General features: G+C 35.7%; 1 protein-coding gene across 3 annotated transcripts; it reads left to right on the top strand.

The window, feature by feature from the left end:
• Positions 1–1,078: 1,078 nt before the first annotated feature.
• ZCF125 (P-loop containing nucleoside triphosphate hydrolases superfamily protein) lies at positions 1,079–14,104 on the top strand. Of its 3 annotated transcripts, none has more exons than XM_020675261.2 (20): positions 1,079–1,404; positions 1,842–1,931; positions 3,186–3,304; positions 3,414–3,527; positions 3,631–3,712; positions 3,842–3,909; positions 4,010–4,087; positions 4,236–4,381; positions 4,494–4,596; positions 4,686–4,766; positions 6,189–6,257; positions 6,338–6,397; positions 6,481–6,621; positions 6,714–6,770; positions 8,444–8,737; positions 9,723–9,806; positions 10,038–10,127; positions 12,407–12,502; positions 12,586–12,825; positions 13,424–14,104. In XM_020675261.2, the coding sequence occupies exons 1-20, from the start codon at positions 1,260–1,262 to the stop codon at positions 13,763–13,765; spliced, it is 2,499 nt and encodes an 832-aa protein (XP_020530920.1). In that variant the 5' UTR covers positions 1,079–1,259; the 3' UTR covers positions 13,766–14,104. The 3 variants fall into 3 exon arrangements, with proteins under 3 accessions (XP_020530920.1, XP_088709888.1, XP_088709887.1); XM_088853761.1 differs by having other exon boundaries at positions 1,320–1,404; positions 3,002–3,304; XM_088853762.1 differs by lacking the exons at positions 12,407–12,502; positions 12,586–12,825; positions 13,424–14,104 and adding an exon at positions 12,344–12,376.
• The last annotated feature ends 3,663 nt before the right edge of the window (positions 14,105–17,767 follow it).

Below are 17,767 nucleotides of genomic sequence, written 5' to 3'. Positions count from 1 at the left end.
GGGAGAGGGAGAGATCTGGGGCCAGGAGAGGGAGAGAGCTCGGGCCTGAAGAGAGCACAAGAAAGAGGGACGGAGCTTAGGCCGTGAGTGCGTTTGTGGACTATGGGTCCCATTGCAGTAAAAAAATTAGGTCTTGTGAGAAAGAAAAGAGAGAGAGAGAGGAAAGTACGGTAGGAAAGAGGCGTGGATAAAAGATAAAGTAAGGGTAGTTTTGCTTCTTTTTTTTTTAATGTTTGGGATGGTTGGGGGTATTTGTTAAAAAACATTGTTTTGGAGAAAAAAGTAAGAGAAAAAAATTAATTTGTGCGGTAATTTTCCCTCATTCTAATGCCCATTCTGGTCCTCAGCATTATAAAGTTTTAATAGCATTATTATACCAATGCCCAATCTGGCCTGTGTGTACCCGATTTGTGAACGTCTTATTCCAATATAAATGAGCATGATCCACAAAAGCCAAGAAAGAAATACAACGATGAGCATTGCTTTGGCCCTTCATTTGCGAATAAGAACGAGAGGACATGTTTTTTTAGAGAAAGTGCCTCATCTCAAATCCTCATTTCAAAAGCGCTACGAGGAAATCTTCATCATGCTCTAAACCGATTATAAAATTTAAAGCTAAAAGAATGCTACAGATCTTGCAGATATATGAATGCCATTTTTAGGGAGAAATGGATGGTCTAAAAAATAAATAAATTTTGAAGATTAGAAAAATAATTCTATTAAGAAAACATTTCAACCGTTAGTTTCAATTGGTTTTAGATGGACCATCTATTTGCATCCATCTTTAAAATAGATGCTTTATACCTCGGGGATTGCATATATAGAAATGCAATCCCCACTGAAACAATTTTCCTGATCCAAATCACCCGGTTCTCAAACTAAATTTCATGGTTTGGAACCAGACAAGTCGCCTTGAGCCGAATCGATTCCTAATTCTAACCAAGAACCAGTTTGTCAAAGACCAATTTCTGGTCCAGATCAGTGCTTCCCGATCCAGATCAGCATAGGTGAGTTACTAAAATAACCCCGTAATTACTGTAGAGCTTTTTTCTCGTCATTTGTAAAATTAACGAGGGCCAGATCAGGAACCCACGCCATCAACTTTCAAAACCTTTTTAACGAATTTAAATTTCAAACGGCCCTTCCACAAGAATCCCGCTTTTACTCCAAATCTCATCCTCTCTGCTCAAAAATAGGGTTTCATTTCCAATTCACTTGCAGAGATAGACTCCATTACAGTCATTTGTAGAGAGAGATCAATGGAGAAAATTTGTGTAGCTGTTCGCGTTCGACCCTCCATTACACAGGAAAACATAAACGGTAGCTTTTGGATGGTAGATAGCAGCTGCATTTCCCTTCATAGCAAGCATGGAACCCCTGTCTCAAGCTTATCGTTTGAATTTGGTACGCCTCTCTCTCTAGTTTCTCGTTTATCTTTTTTTTTTTTTTTGGGCAATTAATTAATTTCGAATTTATCATTGTTTCTTTCTTCTATGCTTTTTCAAAATCCGTAAGTTTGTCCATTGGCTCGACGGTTTCCCTGTAACATTTGTTTTCATCTAATTTCCAGGAGATCTGCTATTTTTAGGGTTTCATAGTCTCTCAAGTACACGATTTGTTATTCTGAACTTTGCTTTATCCTATTGTTTTTTCTTTTCTGATAATGCTCTACCCTATTGTTGCATATACTGCTTCCAATAACTAATTTTCATTCCACCAAATCCTCTCTCTCAATCTCTTTTTTCGTATCTCTCTCTCTTTATCTTTGATTTCTTAGGATTTAAAATTTTTTGTCATATCTTGCGATTGAAGCTTTTATGTGTTTTCCTTGACTGTGTCAGACCATGTATTTGATCAAGATTGCACAAATGCTAGGGTTTATGAGCTTCACACAAAGGATGTTATTCAGGCTGCAGTCAATGGGTTCAATGGTATGGTTTCCTGATTTTCTACCTTTAAAATTTGGTTTTCACTCTTGGAAGAGTTTATTCCAGTGCAATAGCTAAATGATTAATCCAATTGTGTCTGGAAGGTAGAATTTGTCCAAAAAATCTTGTGATTGTGGATGATGTTAAAAATAGTAGTAGTTTGTCTTATCTTTTTATGATGTTAGAATGCATGATTTTAAACATTTGTGTAGTAGAAATGTTAGTGTAAAAAAAGGGTGAATATTTGGGAATTCTTGGACAATTACTTGGGATGTTAAAAGATAAAAAAGAGCTAATATATGAATAAATCAAGGACCCATATTTTCAATCGAAAAACGTATTTTGCAATTTTTGGCTAAGATCATAACATTTTGTCAGCTTTTGCAGGGACCTCACTAACAAAATAAAAATTCAGCGAACTTATACTTTGTAAGATATTGGATAAGCTTTTAGGATCAAAGTTCCATAGATGGAAAAAGTGTATAGAAAATGGAATTTGGAAAAATTGATTTATAGTTTCAAACTATGTAGAAAAACATAAACATATATAATCATTTATTAAATGATTTAGTAACACAAAATTATGTAGAAAATATCATTTTTGTAAACCTTAATTTATGCAACCAAACTTGCCTTGACACCTTGCTAAGGCCGAGTAACTTTACTAAGTCTGAGGGAATAGTCAACTCAAGTAAGATTTGAACACTGTTTAGGATTCACCCCTTTTGTGTTTCAAGATTGAGGATTCAAGCTACATGTTGCTGGATTTTCCTGAATCCCTAATAATAAGTTACTTATGTTTGTTGCAAGATTGTGTTTGACGAGGTTGTTCTAGATGTAGTTTCACCTGTTTGTCACTTTGTTTCTTTCATAGTTATTGTTTTAGGTTACTACGGAAAAAAGATGCAATTTTCACCAAATTTAACTTAGATTATGGGAAAATATGTGAGAACTAGTTGTCTGGAGGCTTTAAGTGAATTTTTCATGTTATAACTTTTTTACAAGGTTTTCCTCGTGAGAATCATTGATTTTAGAAAATGGGCAATGTCATATGACCACATTTTTTACTGCAGTTATGAGTGGCATGTTCATATCTGGGTGGTCATTATTGCGGACAACCAAATAAGGAAATAATCTGGTTTACTCTTTGCAGCATGAGCTAGGTTATGTGAGTTGAATATATTGCAATTTTCTCTTTTGCATAAGGTCACTGAAGAGATACCAAGCATCTGCTTTTGGCTGTGGTGATGTATACAGGAACTGCATTTGCATATGGTCAGACCAGCAGTGGTAAGACATTTACCATGAATGGCTCTCTTGAGGATCCTGGAATCATTCGTCTTGCAGTCCAAGATATTTTCAAGAGTATCAAGCTGGTAGTCAGAATAGTTTGCTTTTGGACAGATAACCTTAATTATATGCTTATGAGTAATATTTGAAATGCTTAGAGTTGTTTTCTGAAATCCCTTGAAAACCATGTATCAGATAACTGAGCGGGAGTTCTTGATTCGAGTTTCATACCTGGAGATCTACAATGAAGAAATCAATGATCTTTTTGCCCTTGAGAACCAAAAGTTACAGGTCCATGAGAGCTTAGAGGTGAGCTCCTAAAAAGAGATATGGGAATTGGTTTTGAATGAAATGTTCACTGTTATTTATTTACTTTTCTCATAATTTATTTCTTATTTATGTTATTTTGTAGCGAGGTGTGTTCGTCTCTGGTCTTCGAGAGGAAATTGTAAATCGTCCTGAGGATATCCTCAGGCTAATTGAGTTGGGAGAATGTGAGATTCTATTAGTCTCTCTCTTTCTAATTCTAACAACTTCAATTATTTCTTACCAGTGTGAATTCCTCACTAAACTTTGTACTCCTGACTATGCAAACTAATTTTGAGACAATCTGGTTGTTTTAGCTAATAGACATGTGGGACAGACAAATATGAATGCGAGGAGTAGTCGGTCCCACACTATATTTAGGATGGTAAACCTCTCCTTTGAGTGTAAAGCTTTCTATTTTCATGTTTCATTTTTGTTTTTCTTTTGTTATTATGAATTTTTCTCATGCACTATCATTGAATCAGGTTATTGAAAGCAGGGGCAAGGATGCTCCTTTTGCAGGAGATACTTTGACTACTGATGCTGTTCGTGTTTCTGTTCTGGTTCGTATAGTAGATAATGTTCTCCAAATTTATGTCTTCCAATACCTATGTATAAAGAAAAATATATGTCTTGAGTCAGTTGCATTGGAAAGTGTTTGATTTAGTGGGCATTAGAATGCAATGAGCTTATGTGGTTCAACTTCCCCAGAACCTAGTAGATTTAGCTGGATCAGAACGAATTGCAAAGACAGGAGCTGACGGGGTGCGTTTGAAGGAAGGAAAGAACATTAACAAGAGTTTAATGGTTCTTGGTACAGTTATCAATAAACTGAGTGATAATGGTGGTAAACAACGGTAAATTTTTAATTTTGTTTCAATAAATGGTTTACCCTTGAAGAATTTCTTAAGTGTTACTTTACTTTTTTTTTTGAGGGTATTAAATTATAAAGTTGTTCTTTTGTTATAGGGGACATATTCCTTATCGGGATAGTAAACTTACTCGCATTCTCCAACCTGCCCTTGGTGGTAATGCTAAGACATCCATTATATGTACTATTGCACCTGAAGAGGTAGCTTACCTTATTTTTACTCATATAAACTTACCTTGTGTCTAATTTTTGCTTTAAGTTTGATCACTTTTGCAACTGTTCATATTTAGGCTCACATAGATGAGACAAGGGGAACCTTGCAGTTTGCAAGCAGAGCAAAACGCATCACCAATTGTGCTCGTGTCAATGAGGTTGCTCTCTCTCCCTCTCTATCTCGTTCTTTGTCGTTGTTTCATACTTGCATGTCATTGACATGCATGCGATCTCTTATCATGTAGATTAATCTATATGTGCTTTATTATTTCATGTTGTTGGCCTTACTTTTGTGCTAAACTTATTGGATTAGATGAACTCAAATATGTCTATACTGTCTCGTAAAGAATCTTAATAGCAAGCATGAGGCATTTGGAGGTGTGAAAATTGACTTTCTTTGTCTTTTTAGATAGTTGTTTGTAACCAGTAAATTATTTGAGGGCTATTACTTAATGTTTCTGGCAACTAAGTGGCTAGATACATATTGTACTCTATAGTGAAGACTTATTTATGTGCCTTATTTATTTAGGGAGATGCTTTAGGGATAACAACAGAAATCTCACCAACTGATGAACGTAGCGTAGCCGGCCCGGCCCCTTCCAGTCTCTAAGTACGAAAGAGTCTTTTAGTATATCTGTTCCCTTAGTAGTGAACGAAGTGAACCTGTAGCTATTCAGTCGGTGACTTACACGTACTAGTTACTACATAACTAGCTAACTTGTTGTTTAATCCTTGATTCCCCAATGAGATTACGTGTTCTATGTTTATTTGTTTTGAGGTTCAACCTTTGTATTTTTAGGTTTGGAAAGTAAGCCTTTTTGATTTCTACTTTTTTTTTTCCATAGGCAATATTGATGAGTAAATTATTATTAAAGGCTATTCCTAGAGCTAGATGAATCAACTTCACCATAGGTTAACTTGATTAAATAATATCTTGAATCTTGACAAAAACTTGACTGAACAACTTGCTGGAGTGAATAGATTCAATTGACTTGACCCTGTATATAGACTTAGTCAAATCTAAGTGTTTTGAGAACACAAAAGCATTAGTGAAATTTTCTAAAATAAATTTCAGAATGGACATCAACATAAAAAAGAACAAGGATCCAAATTGTAATATTGTTTTGATTTTCTTGTGCCATCAAATGGGAGTGAGCACTTACTCTTAGGTTTTGTGTTGCACACATGGATGTATGAACTGTTGACTCGAACATAGACATGCAAACTTGAGAAAAAAATATGTCAGGCATCTGAGCGTACAAATATTATTTATAGTTAGAAAATGAGAAATATATTTGATTTTATAACATGCATAAGATTTCCCTGTTATTTAATTCCTAAACATATTTGTTAATAGTTAGAAAATGAGAAATACATTTTATTTTATAACATGCATAAGCTTTTCCTGTTCATTAATTCCTAAACATATTTATTAATATTTTTTTAAATTTATGCCCTATGTTTTCCTCTCACTTGTAAACTTTCTTGTTTGAGTTATCTGCCTGCTTTATTTCATATTTTGATGCTTCAAATTCTTTCTTTATTTTAAGTAATTTTTTATGGTTGGTATTCTCTTTTAGATCTTGACTGATGCGGCCCTATTGAAGCGCCAAAAGCAAGAGATAGAAGAGCTTCGCAGAATATTGCAGGTGACAACTTGTGAAATTTAGTTTTATTTCATCGACCATTGAATATTGTGCAGCAGCTGAAGAGTTTTTACTTGGGTCAGGGATCACATTCGGAGGTATTCGAACAAGAGATTTTGAAGTTGCGAAATGAGATGCTGAAGGTGAGTAACAATTCATTGAGTTATACTTGCAGATGTTTCATTGTAGCTTGATGATTTTTCACTCTTATTTTTATGATCATTAGTTTGAATCAGAACGTGAAAAGCTAGCATGGGAGCTTGAACAAGAGAGGAAATTGCATAAAGAGCGAGATAGGGAACAACAAATGAAAATAGATAATCTTAGCAGTCTTATATGTTCTGATCAAGATAGGAATTCAGCGAAGGTATAGCGTAGGGCATGTCACCCATCGTTTATTTTGTAATTTGTTAATAATGTGATGTATTTCTCTTATTGATGTATTTCATTCTTTGAAAGACAAACAGCTGTGAACATTCATTTCCTCGACGGCTGAGCTTGGATTTCTTAGATCAGGTGCGACTAACAACTGTGAACATTCCTATTGTTTCATGTGTTTTTATTACTCTATGCTTGATAGATCATTCACTTGAACCTTAATTTATGTTTTTTTCTTCTTTTTGTCTTATTTGACATTGTGGACCAACAAGAAGTATCATGTGTACATTATGCTAGTCCCTTTTATCTTAAGATAGTGGGTTATAGTGTATATAACTGAAATTTTTACGATTTGTGTGCTAAATATATCATCATCATCTTCATTACATCATGATCATCAAAGCTTTTTCCCAACTACTTGGGGTCGGCTACAAGAATTCTGGTCCACCTTTCTACTTTATCAAGGGCTATACTCGCAGTGAGGCGAAAAGTCTCTATATCTTTTCTCATTACTTCCAACCATGTTTTTTGGGCTTACCAATTTTTCTTTTTGAGCCTTCCACTTGAACCAAATCGCACCTACTAATAGGTGCTGTACTGCGTTTTCGCTGCATATGGCCAACCCACCTAAGTCTACTTTCTCTCATCTTATCGCTTATTGGACCACACCTAAATTCTCCCGAATGTATTCATTTCAAATTCTATGCCTTCTTGTTTTGCCACTTATATATCTCAACATTCTCATCTTAGCTACACTCATCCTATAGGTATGTTGATTTGACAGTCCAACATTTTGCTCATAAAGTAAAGCTGGTCTTATAGAGCTTCCCTTTGAACTTCATTGATATTGTGGTGATCACATAAAATTTCGGTTGTGCATCTGTATTTCGCCCGCCCAGCTCTAATTCTATGTGTAACATCTTCCTTAATTTCTATACTTTCCTGGATTATCAACCCCAAATATTGAAAGTGTGCTCTTTTTGGTAGTTTTTGGCCGTCAATCCTAACCATTTTCTCGTCTCTACTCTTATTGTTATTAAACATGCATTCCATATACTCTATCTTAGTCCAACTAATTTTAAAACCTTTGGATTCTAGAGCATCCTTACAAAGTTCTAACTTTGTATTCACTCTGTGTCGGGTCTGATTGGTCAAAACTATTGCCGTCTGCGAACAACATACATCGCGGTACCTCATCTTGTAGGTACCTACTTAAGTCGTCCATAACTAAGACAAAGAGGTATGGGTTTAACGTTGACCCTTGATGTATACACTGTCACTGATAACTCACTCATCTCTCCACTAAATCTATGTTATCTGCATGCTAAATACATGAGTCAGCAAAAAAAATTCTCGTTACGGACTAGTAAACATCGTCATTTTGCAAATTCGCTAAACTTTGTGAATGAACTAACTTTGGGTTTTGATTTAACATGATGTCTTTATCTTAACCATTTATTTTGGTCCAGGGATGAAGTAAAAAATGGTTTTTTTTCTAATCACAATGTATTACTTTTGAGAGTTTGAATTTCTGATTATTTAGAATGATTTGGTAACTCATTGATGTGTTTGAAGTGATTGTTGGAAGTGTTTGTTGTATGGTTATGGATTAGTTGGAATCAGACAACATATTGGTTCTTTATTTAATAAGGGCTTCGTCAAAAGTGTTCATAGATGTTGTTAGAATGAATAATGAAAAATCAAACTTCATTATTCTCTGTTCTGCATTCTTTGTGTTTTATATGTCATCTTGTTTTTGTGCTATTATCTCTTCAAAATGTTGGTAGATGACATTGGTATTTGTATCACAGGGAAAGATCTCGTTCAGACGGGGGTATAGGGAGGGATCCATTGAGTGTCATAGCACACCACAAAAGGATGCTTTCCAAACTCCTAGTTTTAAATCATCAAATGCTTGTGTTGGAAAACACTCAAGCTATCAAAGGCTTCCTGATGCAAGTCCTATTCCAGATGAGTTTGTAGACTTTGCTGATGAAGATATGTGGGAAAAATTGAATAAGGGCCATTGCACTCCTGATTTTGATATGTTACGTATGACTCCTGAAGGGAAGTATCCATCTTTGGCAGCAAGCAACATAGCCTCGGTGAGTTTGTTTATTTTGTCATTGCTTATCAGAACGTTGTAATAGTGGCAAAGTTTCTCCCTTTTTTGTCACAATTGATTGGTTCAGCGATCTATAAATTGGTATCATATTGGCTTTTTGTGTTTGTCTGCGAGGGGGGCGCACGAATTTTCTATATGCTTATACTATACATCTCATAACTAGATGTAAGCGTATGATATTCTCCTAATATCTATCCTTCCTATTATTTATTAGTAAGGACATTCTTGTTATTTTTTGCTTTAAGTGGTGTTTGTATTAGGAATTCTTCAGCACGACAATTGGTGTTCTTTTACATCCTAATAATTTGTTCTGGCTTATCGAAATTTTAATGTCCGCATATCTTGTTTTGAGTGCTAAGGATCTAATTATATTGACTTTGGATGTAATCTCATATTATTTGGACTGCAGTGAGATATTGTTGTATGGATGCCAAGTGAATCTAATACAAATGTACACTTGATGGTATATCGTAAGTGTTTCATTGTTTGATACTTGGCCTGTGGTATTGTTGATTGCATTTCTACCATCAGCCACTAAGAGGCCTTTAGTGTTGTGAATATTTCTGATGGATGAGAAAAGTTGGCTCACTTTGCAGTCCATCTTATTGAACTTTGGCTGCAATTTTGTTTTAAAATTGGAATTTTTGTTGTAAATATTAGCTTTATATTTCAACACAATATATGGTAATGGTTCACAAGAATGAAATCTCGAAATCTAACAAAGAGAAATTTTTGCATAAAGCGTTTTTATATATATAATATCTAGATCATATTGAGAAATGAGAGTTATTAACACATTAAAGTGATTTTAATGCCTTGAGGACTGCCATGAAATGCAATATTGTTGCTACTGCCATGGATGTCATTTTGTAACTTTCCGAAGTTCAGATTAATTTGCTGTAAACTACAATACCTTATTGACATGTGATAGATCTTATGTTCATATTCATTTAAACCTTTTTCAGGGTTCTTGCTCTCTGGAATTCTACAAGGAAGAACTTGAGAATCTCAAGAAACAATGGCAATGTGTTTTGGATGAAAAAAATGAGGTAACCAACTCTTATGTTTGAAACTCATTTTTCTCCTATGACCAATCTTGGCAAATTATATGGACTAGTTCGGAGATATAGATGTAATTTTATTCTGCATGAATGCCTCCTGTGAATGATAGTGTAAATTATGATTCCCCTGCATTGAATATAACTTAATTTATAGTTAACTGCACAATAGCATGACATTTGATAGGATTTGTGCTTATATTCATATCATATTTGTATCAGGTTTCTCGCTCAGAAGAGTTCTACAAAGAAGAAGCTGGAAATCTCAAGAAACAGTTGCAATGTGCTTTGAACGAGAAAAATGAACTTGAGGTAATCAACATTTATATCTGAAATTTATTTTTAGCCCTTGTGTTAATGTGTTCATACTTTTATTTGAATTTGAACAATATGGGTAGACTGCTGGTGGTGGACATTTTATGCTTATGCTATTTTGCAGTTTTGAAGGTTTAGATAAAAGGGAGAGCTCAACTTGGATATGCAGATATTGTAGAAAACCATAAAGCAACCCAAAACCTTTTCCTATACGTGTGTTTACTTAACCTAGTAACAGAAAGTACAATTAGGGGGACTCTTTGATAGGTGACAAGCATTTGCCGACTTGACTCGCATTGTTGAATTTTAATGTCATCCTATTTTCACTTCAAAAAGTATCTAGAGAAAAACATATTTTCCATTAAAAGTCATTCACAAGTTCTGCTAAGGTTTCATGAGTGCCTAGACTTCTATAGCTAGGAACATCTCTTCCTTTGGAGGGGGGCTGGGCATAAGCAACATTTCATTTAATTGGAAATGGTGCAAAATCTTTTGATAGTTATTTGGTGTTGGTATACTGTTTCTGGCATTAATAGCTGAATCTGGCCCCAGAAGTATTAACATTACACAAATACCAAAGTCCCTGGGTGTTTGATAGGTTTGATCGGTCCACTTAGATCAACAATTAGGCTGCAATTTATCACCCCAAAACTGCTAGGATTCACTAAGGGAAAGCAATAAGTTTCACACTTAGATGCAGAGAAAACCAATCTCTCGGGCCTGCACTATTGGGCCAACTACAATCTCTTACTTTAGCAACTGGGAATCAGAATCAGAGATGAAAGTAGATGGTTTTTATGGTGCCAAATACCCTGCACAGTGAACCAACAATTTTGTATGAACCTATCATTTATTATACTTGTCCACAAGTGCATATGTTGTTTGGAAAGAAAAATGTGGGTTTGTTGTATACATGACTCAGATACTTATAGTGTATCATACACAGTCTCTCCTTGGATGTATTGGAAATTATCTTGTTATTTGAAGGGATATAGTGTGATGACTTTCCATATCCTCAAAAGATAATTGCACCTTGTAATTCTGAAACTTGGGGCCAATAGATATATTGTTTGTTTCTAGTTTATAGTTAAGGGAACCTTGTTGGTTTGGTGGCAATCCCGCTTCGGAATCTCAATCCCACGGTTCCTGCAAAAGATCTTGTAAGGACCCCGGTTTTATAATTTTGGGATCTCGCTCCCAAAAAAAGAGGACCACGTTCCATTGATCAGTGAAATCTAGTTCCATTTCAAAATAGATCTCCACTCCCATCAACCATGGTCCAAGGTTTTGGTTCATTAAAATCTTGGGTTCCATGTTTGTGGGATCTACTTTTATCTACGGATGATACCAAGTTAGAGATTACCATTGTCCCAAGTTCCCATTTTTAGGGATCATAAGTTCCATGATGGTAAAATACAGTTTTTTTTTTGCAAAGCACGAAGTTCCATTATTTTAGATTCTTAATTTGTACTAGGCATAGTCTAGAGTGGCCCATTATTTTATTAAGTCCTATTGTGTAAGTCATCCCTCTTAGTTGTGAGAATATATATTTCATTTAAAATCTTATATTTATGATGTCCTATTGTTTTATATTCTTAAATTACAATGATGAATCCTCTTAGTTGTGAGATAAGAATATATGCTTTCATTTCAAGCTTTAAAAAGCTTCTTTTATGTCAGAGAGAGAGAGAGAGAGAGAGAGAGAGAGTAGTTCATCTTGCCCCTTCAGAGAGCCAGCCTTTGAGAACTAATGGAAGCAGAGGAGACAACATTCGAAGAAGATGACCCTTGAGTGATAGGCTTTTGGGTTGTCAGGGCTAACCAGCTGATGACTTTGATTCCTATACTTTAAGAATCATGATATTAGAACAAGAGGAATCCCATTATATGACATAGTTAAACCTCGATTCCTTAACCAAGGGAATTCATACACAACCTCAGTTTTAAGTATAGTAGAGCTTAGATTCTTGCTAGTCAAAACATCGAATCCATTGACATGGGATCCCTTCCTATTAACGTAAGGATTTTGTTCCTTGTCTTGTTCATTATACGAACGCTGATCCTAACCCCAGGGAGCTTCTATTATAGACTGGTTTGGCGATTCCCGAACGATCCTGCTCCCATCTCCAACAACTATGTTCTAGTTATTACATATGGTTTGCAATTTGAGGTCTATTCTTGAACCTAAGAATTCCTTTCAACTTAATTTGCAGAAAGATAATGAAAACTAACAATTGTTTAGCAATGAATTAACGGAAGAATTGTCTCAACTCCAGCGTGAGGCAGTGTTAGCAAGGCAATTTCCGGAGAAGATATCTGAAGCTGTAGCTGACTGCAAAGACATTTTGAAAGAAGTTTTTTCTAAGATTCAGGTGAAGATTTCTCACACTCATACAGATTAATATCATGAATTTTTCTACTGCAAAATTTCCTATTAATTCTGTAACATGAACAGAGCTGCACAACTGATGAGGAGTCACTTCAGGCGGTATTGCTATCTTGTGCAAGGGACATTGGAATAAGTCTTCTTACAACTTTAGAGGGCCACTTCTCTAGATTTTTGCATGGGGAAACAGATTGTGGTGGAGCAGATTCTTTAATTGAAGAACAATGTAGATTGCTCACTGACAAGCTGAGCTTTGCTGTTGCTACTTTGAATTCTCCACAGAGTCTAAAAGAAAATAATGAACTCAAGGTAGTTGACCCTTTTCAACCAAGCGTGTAATTTGTTATGTACTCTGCCATGCATGGACATATATGTACATTCTTATATATGTATTATGCATTTAAGTATGTATGTTTTTGCAAATTCCCTCCAGGGAGGCCTTTAAAAAATGGAGCCTTAGTTTTAGACTTAATAACCAGCCATACAACACAAATTACTTGTATCTAGGTTTTTGTTGTAATCTGTAGATAATGAGTTTAACTTCTAAGGGTGATTTTGTTTTGGTTGAATTTTTCTGCATTTGATGTCTGTGTATTAGGACTAACTGGTCATTTAGTAAGTTATTTTAATTTTGTCATTGGCAAATTAAGATAAATTTTGCCTGTCCCGAAGCAATTTGCACTTGAGGGTGCACTTTAGTGTATCTTTTTGTACATTAATATGCGAAGATAGAAATTTTAGAGCTCAGATACATTGATATGCATAACTTTTTTTTTTCCATTTACATGTTAAAATTACATTTTTTAGCCAACTTTCTTATTAACAATAAGGGACGTCAAATTTTCATGCACCGATGTATCGTGTAACTTGAATGATGTTTATTCCTTTTGTGAATGATATTGTGCAGGACTTAAACTTGGAATTGAACAACCAATTGGTTGCAGCCAAGGAAAAGCGTGAGAGCCTCGAGAGACAGTGCAAGAGCCTTAGAGAAGAGAGAGACTCTCTATTACAATTTATCTCCAAGTCCACCCAGAACCTTGCAATGCTCACTAGCCAAAAGGAGGAGATAGCCAAGGTGTTGAGCATCGAGTTGCAAAGGAGAGAGGCTCTCGAAGAAGAGCTTCGCCAGTTTCGCACTGCTCTTTCCCAAAGATTTACTTCATTTGCATCTACCTGTCATGAGATCAGGGCCAATGCAAGGTGCATGAAGACATTTCGCTTGATATCCGAGTCCAAAGCACTCTAACGATTTATTACACCGCACCTATATCTCTATCACAGAGGTTAAAACTCTCTCCCCGTAATTTCTCTCTCTATCTTCTCCCACACCAGATCTTCATGTTTATCTTCAAGTGTCTCTCTCATGTTCCCCCTCACGTTTTACATTATGAGGGGGGGATCTTGTATGATGTCCTTTGATTATATTGATGTTTGATATTTGAAATGTCTCTCCTTGGCATTCAATGAATCCAAGACATAACCTTTAATTTATTGATCTTTTGTATAAAGGACCGTCCTTGTTCTTCAAGATTTTGCGATCCAACAATATTCTGATTAGATATGGGATTTCTGGACTTTAGTGAAAGTTCAATGTTTCTTTTCTTATGTTGTTTTGGCATGGTTCTTTTCTAATGTTGTTTTGGCATGGCGGCTTCTCAGAAATTCCCCCAGAGAGAGAGAGAGCTAATTTTAAACATGATGTTGACAATTCCATAGTATGTGTTAGCTGCATTAACGTAGATTAATACAGTGTCGGTAGGCATGTAAACATTAGGCATAGATTTGAGCTGAGAGAAGTTAATAAATTTACAAAACAAAACCAAGCTGCATATAAAATTGTGTTAGAGAGAGAGGCCCGACAAACTTTCTTTTTCCAAAAAAAAAAAAACTTGGAATGTCGTTGTAGTCTTTTCTTGACTTGATTTGTACCCATTTGCAACAAAGGGAAAGGGGACCATAAGCCGTCTAGTTTTGTTCCACGAGAGAAAAGGAACGTTTACGAGTGTGAGAGGGACAGGATGTTTCGTTACGAAAGAGAGAGCGAAAGGTTGTTTCATTAGGAGAAAACTCCTGTCTTTTTAGAGAGAGAGAGGGAGAGCGATTTGTTTTATGGAAAAAGTTTATATAAGGTTGCAACTTTAAAATGTAGAACTATGGATACACCTCAAAAATATATCGGTAAAAGTTATTTTAATGTTGAAAACCCTCTAATTGATCATCTCGACATCGAGATGTATGACTATAAAAAAAAAAGGATTTTGAGTTCAAAAAATGGTCCATCTCACAACATATTATCTAGACCGTCCATTTTCAAAATTTTCATATGTTTATAACTCTAGTTGATTTTAATTATTTTTAGAGTTTAAAATTTTATAATTAGATATGAAAATAGATTTTAAAATAATTCTAAAAATATTTTACATCAAAATTATATATGTAATGATAAAATTTGAAGGTTACAACCTCATGGAAAACCACACCCTTGTTTTATTTAGGGAGATGCATGGTCGCGTTTGCAACACGTGTGGTCGGTGCCACATTGTTATGCTTGTTTGTATCTCTACTTTAGTTGGCATGACAAATGGGTGCTGTCTTGTACGTGAGAGAGAGAGATGTAAACCCTCAAATTTTTTTCTATCTGAGAGTGAGAGTCGAAGAGAGAGAGTTTTTACGAGAGAAAATTCATGTTTTTTTATGGAGATAGGATTAGCAATGGGCCGGGCGACCCAACTCTAAAAACAAATAGGGCTTGGGCTGCAAAATGTGACTCGAGAGCTAGACTAGTGCCAGTGCCAGACCGGTAAGGGTAGCAACAGGTCGGGTCCTGTTGGACCTGGACCCAAATCTGAATAGCATGGTCCAAAAGTTGGACCCAAATAGGAATTTGTCGGGTCCAACTGTTAGACCCATACCCATACCTATCGAATCTCGGGTCTGGTCAGGTCCATTTCCACCCTCACTATGAGTTTTTTCTTTTTTTTATGCTCTTTTTTAACCATCATATACCTATATTATTGGTAACAAGGTGACAATCATGTACCGCTAAATTTTAAGCTATATCTGATTTGTCATTCAATAGTTAAAGATGACCATGAGATCTTATTATATACTATCTTTAATACACCCAAATGAAAAGGGCATGAAGTATTTTATCTCTAACATTTTTCGAGTACGGGTTGTGTCCAACCAGACTTGGACCTGAATATTATTCGGATCCAGGTTTTGCACCCGGACGTGACCTGCCAGGTCCAAATGTTGGACTCATACTCAGACCCGTGTTAAGTATACGTGGTAGGACCCGTGTCAAATCTAGGTCCACTGCCACCCCTACAGCCCGGCCCGCTTTTTTTCTTATTTTTTTTCTATTTTGCTTTCTGGCCAGGCCCTAACAGATCTAAGGCCGAGCTAGGCTAGAGCTTTGGGGATAAGGTCCGAACGGGGGCCAAGGCTAGCCCAGCCCATTGCCACCCTTATAGGGAGATGCGCGTTTTAACCACGCAGAGAGAGAGAGAGGGGATCCGAGGCAACAGATCCAGAGGGCGAAAGGGCGAAAGTGGTCCTGCCTTTGAAAGCTCAATTGGTATCCTTGTGATTAGACGTAGCATGGAGCGTTCGCAGAGACAGAGAGAGAAGCATTATGCATGTTTTCACCACAATTTTCTTGAGAGAGAGAGAGAGATCTTCGTGGTAGTATTTTCTTCATTTACTCTCTTCGATGGAATCCAGTTTAGGAGTCTGCATAGGCGTCTGAATCGTGGTCGTGCAGGTCTTTAACCTAGCAAACTTAAAAAAAAAAAATGGAAACTCTAACAATAAAAAAAGAAGAAGGAAAAGATCAAACATACTTTTTAGGTGCTCCATAAAAAGTAAAACGTCTTTTTTTAACAAGGCCGCACAAAGTAAAACTTCTTGTGCCGTAAAGGCTTTTCCAAGTCTTGAATGGTCAAATCGAAGTGCATTACAAGTGAAATTCCCGCTTAAAATTGAGATGAAATTGTTTTTTAAAATCAGTTTATTAGTGAATCTTAAAATTGAGATGAAATTTGGCTCTTTGGCCTGAAAGAGTAAATGTACGATATGCTCCCACACGATAATTGCGTACAATTATATTTTAGAAGAAATTGCGTCGACCAGAGCTGCATGGTCTACAAAAAAAAAAAAATCCTTTTTGTGGTTTTTTGTTCCAATTTTACCTCAGGTTTGGTGTCACAAACATGAGACTAAAATTTTATTTTATTTTATATAAACTCTAGCGTTACCAGATGGCCTAGATATAAGACAAGTCCTAATTTTTAGGTCAATCCAATGTTAGGAAAATTAGATTGCCAAAAGAGAGAGTGTGGAAACTGTGGAGAGGGAGAGTGGGGCGCGGGTTTATAGGGCCTAATTTAGCACAAGCTATTTAACTTCTCAAGTATCAAATTACATTTATAATATAGACCAAAAAGAATTTAATATGACAAATATCAAACCGAACAGGATGAAAGATTGAGATTTGTATAGCCGACTCCAAATAGATGAAAAAAAGTTTTGATGATAATTATAAACATCTGCTCCACACTTCAAAAAACTTTTGTGGGGCAAGACATTGGACTGGAAATACCTGCATTGTGATGTTTAGGTAGTCTGACATCCCCAACTACAGACTAACCCAAAGCCAGGGCTGTCCAATATCTAGGTCATCTGACGGCTCTAGAGTTCACAAAAATTTTAAAAATAAATAATAAAACATCAAACATTAAACATAAAACAAACATCAGACCTAAATGGTAACACTAACAAACAACGAAAAAAAAAAGGGCAGGTCCTCATAAAATTTACTAGAGCAAAAAAGTTTACGTAGAACCCAAGTTCTAAACAATCAAATTAGAGCCCACCTTAAAAATTTCATTAGAAGAGGGTGTTTTGATGCTCAAATATCCTCAAATTGATCATTTGACATGAAGTTGCATGGACACGAGAAAACAATGGATTTCAAGTTTTGAAAATAGTGCATCTTGAAACGTATTTTTAGAACGTCAATTTTTTTAATTTTCAAGTTTTAATAGATCTGCTCAATCTACACTATTTTTTAAGCTTTAAATTTTATAATTAAAGATGAAAACAGATTTTAAGGCTATCACAATGATTGCCAGTATTGAAACCACATTTATCGATACTATTTGAAGGTGGGCTTTACTTTGATTGTTTAGAGCCTCGGCTCTATACCAACCGCACCCTTTGTACTACAGTCCGCACCTAATTTTCG

The sequence above is a fragment of the Amborella trichopoda genome, chromosome 12, assembly GCF_054954075.1.
Source record: "Amborella trichopoda isolate Santa Cruz 75 chromosome 12, AtrichopodaSantaCruz75HAP2 v2.0, whole genome shotgun sequence".
Classification (NCBI taxonomy): Eukaryota; Viridiplantae; Streptophyta; class Magnoliopsida; order Amborellales; family Amborellaceae; genus Amborella; species Amborella trichopoda.
The sequence above is the reverse complement of the archived record's forward strand: the minus strand, read 5'-3'. Positions and strand labels throughout refer to the sequence as shown.

Coding starts and splice junctions, on each gene's coding strand:
- ZCF125 (XM_020675261.2), top strand. CDS start 1,260: ATGGAGAAAATTTGTGTAGCTGTTCGCGTTCGACCCTCCATTACACAG. Junction 1,932..3,185: donor TGCAGTCAATGGGTTCAATG/GTATGGTTTCCT, acceptor TGATGTATACAG/GAACTGCATTTGCATATGGT. Junction 4,382..4,493: donor GATAATGGTGGTAAACAACG/GTAAATTTTTAA, acceptor CTTTTGTTATAG/GGGACATATTCCTTATCGGG.